Source organism: Trichosurus vulpecula, chromosome 1, assembly GCF_011100635.1.
Source record: "Trichosurus vulpecula isolate mTriVul1 chromosome 1, mTriVul1.pri, whole genome shotgun sequence".
Classification (NCBI taxonomy): Eukaryota; Metazoa; Chordata; class Mammalia; order Diprotodontia; family Phalangeridae; genus Trichosurus; species Trichosurus vulpecula.
The window spans coordinates 85494270-85503738 of NC_050573.1; the positions used below are offsets into that span (position 1 = coordinate 85494270).

The window sequence follows — 9469 nt, forward strand, 5'->3', positions numbered from 1 at the left end:
ACAAAATTATAGAATATCATTTACTATATCTATGAAGATGCCAGTCTGACCAATATCTTCAGCCCTAATTTCTCCAACTCTCTCCGACTCAGAATATTCAGTGGCCTAAAAGACCATCATCTTTTAGAAACTTCCCAACACAAGAAATCTCGTGGATCATCATCTCCTTCAATACATAGTCACTCATTCCAAATTCCCCATACCACAAATTTCACTACTGTACTCTCATTTTATTAGCGATAAAATAATAATTCTGGATGATATATTTAAGGACAGATGATTCTCTTCAGTTCATACACTTTCTAGCTGGAGAGCAAGTTCAAGTAGAGATTCAACTTAACTCAACAAACATTATTAAGCATCTTTTGTGTATAGCCAGCATAGTGCTAGGTGCTAAGGGAGATACCAAATTTGATAAAAGGTGGCACCTGCCCTCATGGAAGTTACATTGTAGTAGGAGGAGAAGACATAAATAGAGCATTGCTATTAGGCCCAGGGGTTTTCTGACAAGGATTATCACACAAAGATTAAGACAGCAGTGGATACTGAAATCCGCACAACCAACAATTTAATCATTCAATAAACAGGCATTTACTAATTCCTTCTATGCACGTTAGAAATTGAATAAGAAACACTTAACCACTGCCCTCAAACAGTTTATATTTGGTTAAGGAGTTTTGATATAAAGTTGTCCTTTCCTAGTACAAATACATTTCACGAAAGGACTTGGTTGGGTGACTTCTTTGGAGCTCAACCTTCAATGACTGTTAGGTAAAGACTTTCCTTTCCCTATAGCTCTCCTTCCTTTCACAGACAAACTGGAAAAGCTATCCTTATTCATTGCCTCCAATTTTTCTCAATCTTATGTGATCTTGTTTCTGACCACATGTCACAACAGAAACTGTGCTCTTCAAGATCATCTGAAATTGCTGAATCTGGTGGCCTCTTAAAATCCTCAAGCTTCTTGAAATTTTTTCGGTGTTTGACAGTGTCCTTCTGCCTGGATACTCTTTTCTCCCTGGATTTTTATGGTACTGCTGTCTCCTGATTCTCCTGTTCCTTCTTAGTCTCTTTAGCTAGATCATTATTTATGTTCAACCCACTATGTGTGGTCATACCCTTCTTGTTTTGCCTCTTTTTTCTATACATTCTCTCTTTTGATGTCATCAGCTCCCAAGGGTTCAATTATTGTCTCCATGGGGATATGCCTCCCCAATCTATACATTCAGCTCTAGTCTCTTTCTAAACTCCAGCCTCACATCACTGACTGCCAACTGAGCATTTAGAAATGGATGTCCCATGGACCTCTCAAACTCAGCATATCCAAAAAAAACCCCATTTCCCCCCTTCAAATTTACTTCTCTTCCTAACTTTCCTATTTCCACTGAGTTCACCAACACTCTTCCAGTTAACTGGGCTCACAACCTCAGAGTCATTCTCATCAATTCTCTTTCCAAACTCCCTGTGTCTAATCCATTGTCAAGACTTATAATGTCTCTGGCATGTATCTCAATCCATCCTCTCCTCTCCACTTACACCCCAACTTCCCTGGTTCCAGCCTGCATGATTTATGTCTGGTTTATCACAACAGTCTCTTTATAGGTCTTCCTGCCTCCAGTCTTTAGTTTCCATTCTATACTCCACAAAGCTGCTAAATAGTTATTGCTAAAGCACAAGCCTAACCATGTCACTCCTTAGGTCAAGAAGCTTCAGTAGCTGAGTCTTGCCTCTAGGATAAAATACAAATGCTTCTGGCATTTAAACCTCTTCACAATCTAACTATAGCCTACCCTTCTAGGATTATTACATGTTATTCTCCTGCATACACAATGCTAGCCAAATTGGTCCACCAGCTGTTGTCCACATGTGACATTCCATCTCTTGTTTCCATGTCTTTGTAAAGGTTATTCCCCCAGCTTGCAATGCATTCCTTCCTCACCTCTACCTTGCAGAATCCCTGGCTTCTCTCAAGGCTCAACTCAAGTACTCCCTACCATGGTAGGCCTATTTCATCCTCCCAGTTGCCAGTGTTTCCCCTCCCCGCCCCCACCCAATTGATTTTGTATTGACTCATCTGTGTTCAGATTGAAGACACAAATGGTTTCATTTCTGTCTTTCTATCCCCAGCATCTAGCATAGTTCCTGGTATGCATTTAATAAATGGTTATTGAATGAATAAACGAAAACTATTTGTTTTTGCATTGCTTCTTTCTAGCATGACTTCTCCGTCCTCTTGCAAGATTGGAGCTTCATTGGAAGGCTTTCCCACATTCAAGACATACAAATAGCTTCTTTCCAGTGTGAATTCTCTGGTGTTGGATAAGGGTGGAACTCTGACTAAAAGTTTTCCCACATTCATTACATTCACATGGCTTCTCTCCAGTATGAATTCTTTTATGTCGGGTAAGGTTAGACCTCTGACTGAAGGGTTTCCTAAATTCCTTACTTTCAAGCAGCTTCTCTCCAGTGTGAATGGTCTGATGTTGGATAAAATTGGAGTTCCGACTGAAGCCTTTCCCACATTCATAGCATTCATGTGGCTTTTCTCCAGTATGAACTCTATAATGTTCATTAAGGATTGATTTTCCACTGAATGCATCCCTACATTCAGTGCATTTAAGTGGTTTCTCACCAGTGTGAGCTCTCCGATGTCTAATAAGGACAGAGTGTCGGGTGAAAGCTTTTCTACATTCACTCCATTCATAAGGTTTCTCTCCGGCATGAATTCTCTGATGGTAATTCAAAATTGTTGTATTAGTGAAGGTTTTCTCACAGTTGTTACATTGAAAAGGTTTCTTGCTGGAATGAATTCTCCCATGTTCCATGAGGTTGGAACTACTGCTGAAGGCTCTCCCACATTCATCACATCTTTTACTTTGTCCAGTATGAACTCTCTGATGCTGAATAAACTCTGAAAACTGAGTAAAGGATTTCACACAGTCATTACATTTGTAGGCTTTCTCTCTGGTTTGCATTTTTCCATGTTGAGTAAGATTTGAATTTAGACAGAAGATTTTCCCACATTCATCACATTTATAAGGTTTCTCTTTTGCCTGGATTCTCTGATATAAAATGAGATGTGAGCAGTAACTGTAAGCTTTGCCAGTATCATTATATTCATAACACTCTTCTCCACTATGGAATCTCTGATGCTCAATGAAAACCGAGTACTCAGAAAACCTTTGGTCACATGTAGGACATTTATAAATTCTTTCTGTTTTGGAAACTCTGTGGCATATAACAACCTTTGAGCTCCCACTGAGAATTCTACAAAATTCATTATGATTTATTTAATTTATTTAATATTTTTAGTTTTCAGCATTGATTTTCACAAGAGTTTGAATTACAAATTTTCTCCCCATTTCTACCCTCCCCCCACTGCAAGATGGCATATATTCTGATTGCCCCATTCACCAGTCAGCCCTCCCTTCTGTCACCCCACTCCCCCCATCTCCTTTTCCCTTACTTTCTTGTAGGGCAAGATAAATTTCTATGCCCCATTGCCTGTATATCTTATTTCCCAGTTGCATGCAAAAACTTTTTTTGAACATCTGTTTTTAAAACTTTGAGTTCCAAATTCTCTCCGGTTTTCCTTCCCCACCCACCCTCCCTAAGAAGGCAAGCAATTCAACATAGGCCACAGGTGCATCATTATGCAAAACCCTTCCACAATGCTCCTGTTGTGAAAAACTAACTATATTTTGCTCCTTCCTATCCTATCACACTTTGTTCAGTTTTCTCCCTTGACCCTGTCCCTTTTCAAAAGTGTTTGCTTTTGATTACCTTCTCCCCATATCTGCCCTCCCCTCTATCATCCACCCTTTTTTATCTTCTTCCTCCTTCTTTCCTGTGGGGTAAGATATCCAATTCGGTGTGTATGTTATTCCCTCCTCAGGTCAGATCCAATGAGAGCAAGATTTACTCATTCCCCCTCACCTGCCCCCTCTTCCCTTCCTACAGAACTGCTTTTTCTTGCCACTTTTATGTGAGACAATCTACCCCCATTCTATCTCTCCCTTTCTCCCTCCCTCAATATATTCATCTCTCATCCCTTAATTTGATTTTTTTTGGATATCATCCCTTCATATTCAACTCACCCTGTGCCCTCTGTCCATATATATATGTATATGTATATACATATATATGTATATGTATATGTATATGTATATACATATATATGTATATGTATATGCATGTGTATATGTATATGTATGTATGTATATTCCCTTCAGCTACTCTAATACTGAGGTCTCATGAATTATACACATCATCTTTCCATGTAGGAATGTAAACAAAACAGTTCAACTTTAGTAAGTCCCTTATGATTTCTCTTTCTTGTTTACCTTTTCATGCTTCTCTTGATTGTTGTGTTTGAAAGTCAAATTTTCTATTCAGCTCTGGTTTTTTCACTGAGAAAGCTTGAAAGTCCTCTATTTTATTGAAAAATCCATATTTTGCCTTGGAACATGATACTCAGTTTTGCTGGGTAGGTGATTCTTGGTTTTAATCCTAGCTCCATTGACCTCTGGAATATCATATTCCAAGTCCTTTGATCCCTTAATGTAGAAGCTGCCAGATCTTGGGTTATTCTGATTGTGTTTCCACAATACTCAAATTGTTTCTTTCTGGCTGCTTGCAGTATTTTCTCCTTCATCTGGGAGCTCTGGAATTTGGCAACAATATTCCTAGGAGATTTCTTTTTGGGATCTATTTGAGGAGGCGATTGGTGGATTCTTTTAATTTCTATTTTACCCTCTGGCTCTAGAATATCAGGGCAGTTTTCTTTGATAATTTATTGAAAGATGATGTCTAGGCTTTTTTTTTGATTATGGCTTTCAGGTAGTCCAATAATTTTTAAATTATCTCTCCTGGATCTATTCTCCAGGTCAGTGGTTTTTCCAATGAGATATTTCACATTGTCTTCCATTTTTTTATTCCTTTGGTTCTGTTTTATAATATCTTGGTTTCTCATAAAGTCACTAGCTTCCACTTGTTCCAATCTAATTTTTAAGGTAGTATTTTCTTCAGTGGTCTTTTAGATCTCCTTTTCCATTTGGCTAATTCTGCCTCTCAAGGCATTCTTCTTCTCATTGGCTTTTTGGAGTTCTTTTGCCATTTGGGTTAGTCTATTTTTTAAGGTGTTATTTTCTTCAGTATTTTTTGGGTCTCCTTTAGCCAGTCATTGACTTGTTTTTCAGGGTTTTCTCACATGACTCTCATTTCTTTTCCCAATTTTTCCTCTACTTCTCTAACTTGCTGTTCCAAATCCTTTTTTTTTTTTTTGTCCATTGGAGCATTTTATTTGTATGTTTGTTTTACACCCTTAGAAAAAGAATCCCAGGATTTTTCCTCCTGTGTGTTTTTGTCTTGCTTCCTCATGGTCCATGATGCCAGCTGAGGTTGTAAGCACAATAAACCCAAACTGACAGGATGGTAGGAGATTATTCTGCCACTTTTCCAGATCTTTCGATTGAACATCAAATCTGGGGCTGATTACACCACACTTGTTTAATCTGCCCGTGAGGTTCACAACAATTTTTCCTGCTCTGTGATCATCAACGATCTCAAATTCGCCAATATAACCATGCTTCATCATCACAGTTAAGAACTGGACAATTACTTTGGAGCACGGCCTGATGAGAACCTGGCGTTTTCCTCGCTTTTCTGCATTGTTGATGCTTTTGAGAGCATCTGCCAGGACATTCATGTGCACCATGGTGGCAGCGCTGCAAGATGGCGGAAAGAGCTCCAAATCCTTTTTGAGGTCTTCCATGGCCTGAGACTGGTTCATGTTTTTCTTGGAGGCTTTTGATGTAGGCTCTTTGACTTTGTTGACTTCTTCTGGCTGTATACTTTGGTCTTCTTTGTCACCAAAGAAAGATTCCAAAGTCTGTGTCTGAATCTGAGTCCATTTTCGCTGCCTGGTCATGTTCCCAGCCAACTTACTTGACCCTTGAGTTTTTTATTGGGGTATGACTGCTTGTAGAGTATAGAGTACTTTGTCCCAAGCTTGAGGACCAGTGCTACTCCTCCCCCAAGAACCGCCAACCCAGACCAGACTCAGGTCTAAGCTGGCACTGCACTCCCGCTCAGATCTGCCACTTAATTCCTCCCACCAAGTGGGCCTGGGGTTGGAAGCAACTGCAGCTGTAGCTCTGTAAGTAGCCTCAGAGCTGCATCACCCCTGCTGCCCCCTGGGCAGTGGCCAAACCACAAACTCCTTTTACTCTGTCCCAGAAGCTTTTCCCACTAACCTTCTCTGTTGTCTTTGGTGTTTGTGGATTGAGAAGTCTGGTAACTGCCACAGCTCACTGATTTAGGGTGCTAGGGCCTGTCCTGCCCAGCTCCCGGTCTGGTTGGTCCAAGCACAGCTCACGCTGGGCTCTGCTCCATTCCCATTTCTGTGCCATAGACCTTACCTTGCAACCATCCAGGCTGTCCTGGGCTGGAGCTCTGCTTCCCTCTGCTATTTTGTGGGTTTTGCAGTTCTAGAATTTGTTCAGAGTCATTTTTATAGGTGTTTGGAGGGACCTGGGGGAGAGCCCAGGCAATTTTCTGCTTTCCAGTCGCCATCTTGGCTCTGCCCCCTCTACAAAATTCATTACGTTCATGGTCTCTCTCTATTTTGACTAATTTTTGGTAGAAAACTGATACTTCCTGTGAACATCTCTGCTGGAAAACATAATTATCCTGTTTCTTCCCACTAAATTAATTTCTTTATTGTTGAAGTCACATTCACGGCCTCTCCCTCTGGTCAGGAGCTTCTGATATATAGCAATCTTTGAATTCCAATGACCATTTCTACCAAATTCATCATAGTCCTGCCCCCTCTCCTTACTGGTAGGTTTCTTGTAGTCTGCCAGTTCCTGGGGGTTTTTATTCTGTCTTACCTAAATGGTATTATTTATTTTCCATTCTAAATGGACTTTCTGTCCAGAGGCGTTTTCAAAGTTTGGGACCTGGGAATTGTCTCTTAGGGAATTTTGATATGTTTTTACATGCAATTTAGCCTCTTCAGGTAAATCCTCCTTCAGAATAAAATTCTTTGTTAGATCTATTCTTACAACCTGAAACAAAACAAATATGCAAATATTACCCAACTTCATATCCTTTCCCTGCTCATTCCTGACTTTCACTTTCTTCTTCTATGCTATTTCATTTGGTCTCTTAATCTTAGTCATACTTTTCATTCTTCTTGAGGGAGGGACACTTGATTGTGCTTACCTTGTCCTCTGTCATAAGAGAGAGGGTAGGTTGCTAGATTTGCAGTCAGAGGAACTGGATTGAAATCTTATCCCTTCCACCTACTACCTATGTGACCTTGGGCAAGTCACTTAATGTCTCTGTGTTTCAGCTTCCTCAAATGGTAAAATAAAGAGGTTGGACCAGATGACCTCTTAATTCTCTGATATCTCTAAAACTATGATGTCCAAAGGAACATGTGAAAGGAAGTGATGGAGGCGGTAATGAGAGGGACTTATAATGTTGCAACTGAGGGGAAAAAAGCAGGAAGAGGAAGAAGGTGTTCCATTCCAGGCTCCCATGATGATGATGATGATGATGATGATGATGATGATGATGATGATAAGTTGTACCTTCTCTGCTAAGTATACAGTGCTTGCTTTAAGACCTACAGACTTACCCAGAGGGGCTGCAGTGTGGAACACTGAGGAGAAATCCTTCTCTTATATTTCCAATTATGCATCAGCCCACAAAACAGCTCTGCTGTCCAGGATATTGCAGTGGAAAGAGGGCTGGGCTTGAAGCACCGGCTTCAGATCCTATCTCTGTTACTTACATGACACCATAGGCAAATTTCTTAACCTCTCAGAGACTCAATGTCCCCATTTGTTAAATGGGGATAATAGCAACTATAGTATATACTTTACCTCACAAGATTGTCATTTGGCTCATATAAGGTGTTGGTAAAGCACTTTATGAAACCTTACACCACTACATAAATGTCAGCTATTATTATGTTTTCTTGTTCTCATTTTTTTCTTTTGATGATCCCTTGTACCTTCCTACCTTTCCAGGCTTCTTTTACTTTATTTCCCTCCACATACTTTTTGTTGTGTAATCATACTATCCTACTTACTATTTCTCTCACCATCTCCAGACTATTTTTACTGGCTGTTCTCTAGGCTTGGAATGCTCTTCCTCCTTGTCTCTACCTCTTGGGTTCCCTGGCTTCTTTCAAATCCCAGCTAAAGTCTCACCTTCTACAAGAATCCTTTCCTGATCTCCCTTAATTCTAGCACCTTCACCCTGTTGATTATCTCCTATGTAATCTTTGTGCATAGTTGTTTGCATGAATCCTCCATTTGACTATGAGCTCCTTGAGAACAGACTGTCTTCTGTCTTTCTTTGTATCCTCAGTGTTTAGCACAGTCCCAGGTACATACAAGGCATAGTAGACACTTATTTATTGACTACCAGTTTATTTACTGACTGACTGATAGAATTCAGATAGAAATGGTCTGAGGACAAGTTGCTACCCAATTATTCTTTTATATTTAATATTCTATGGACTATTGTTCAGGTAGACAAAATGTCTCCTTTTTGTAACCAAATAAAATTGATGGAATACAGATCCACCTTCTGTAAACTGATAGCATCTTTGGGACAACTCCAGGAATAGACAAGACAGAGATAATCTGGACCTCATCATATTCCCACATGGTTTTAATTTCTTTTAGTATGTATATTTGGGGCTTTTAAAATTGTTATTTTATTTTTCGATGAACAAATATTTCTTTTGTCTTTCTCCCACCCCTGCTCCCAAATTGAAGGGAAAAAAAGAAAAACAAAACCCTTATGACAAATGAACATAGTCAAACAAAACAAATTCCCATTCTGTCCATGTCCAAAAATGTTTGCCTCATTCTACACACTGAATCTATCACCTCATTGTCAGGAAGTGGGTAGTATGACTCATCATCAGTCCTCTGAAAACATAATTAGTCATTGCAATGGTTAGAGTTCTTAAGTTTATCAAGGTTGTTTTTATTCCCAATTTTGTTATTCTCCTGGTTCTGCTCATTTCATGCGCCATCAGTTCATATTATATTTCCAGGTTTCTCTGAAACCATTCCTTTGGCCATTTCTTATAGTGCAATTTATTCTATTACATTCATATACCATAATTTGTACAGCCATTCCCCAAATGATGGGCACTCCTTTAGCATCCATTTTTGACACTATAAAAATGCTACAAATATATAAACAAACACATAAATACTCTTCCTCTTTCTTTGATCTTTTTGTGGTATCAGCCTAGTAGTGGTATTATCAGGTCAAAAAGCATGCACAGTTTTGTTTTGTTTTGTTTTGTGGGGGGAAGGCAGGGCAATTGGGGTTAAGTGACTTGCCCAAAGTCACACAGCTAGTAAGTGTGTCAAGTGTCTGAGGCTGGATTTGATTCCAGGGCTGGTGCTCTACTCACTGCACCACCTAGCTGCCCCAAACA

At 39.6% G+C, this 9469-nt stretch overlaps 1 protein-coding gene across 1 annotated transcript; it reads right to left on the reverse strand.

Annotated features, from left to right (window-relative positions):
* Positions 1-5298: 5298 nt before the first annotated feature.
* Positions 5299-5719, reverse strand: LOC118833741 (40S ribosomal protein S15a-like). The gene has a single exon (XM_036741128.1). It carries the CDS (start codon positions 5714-5716, stop codon positions 5324-5326), a length of 393 nt encoding a protein of 130 aa, XP_036597023.1. The 5' UTR covers positions 5717-5719; the 3' UTR covers positions 5299-5323.
* Between the last annotated feature and the right edge of the window lie 3750 nt (positions 5720-9469).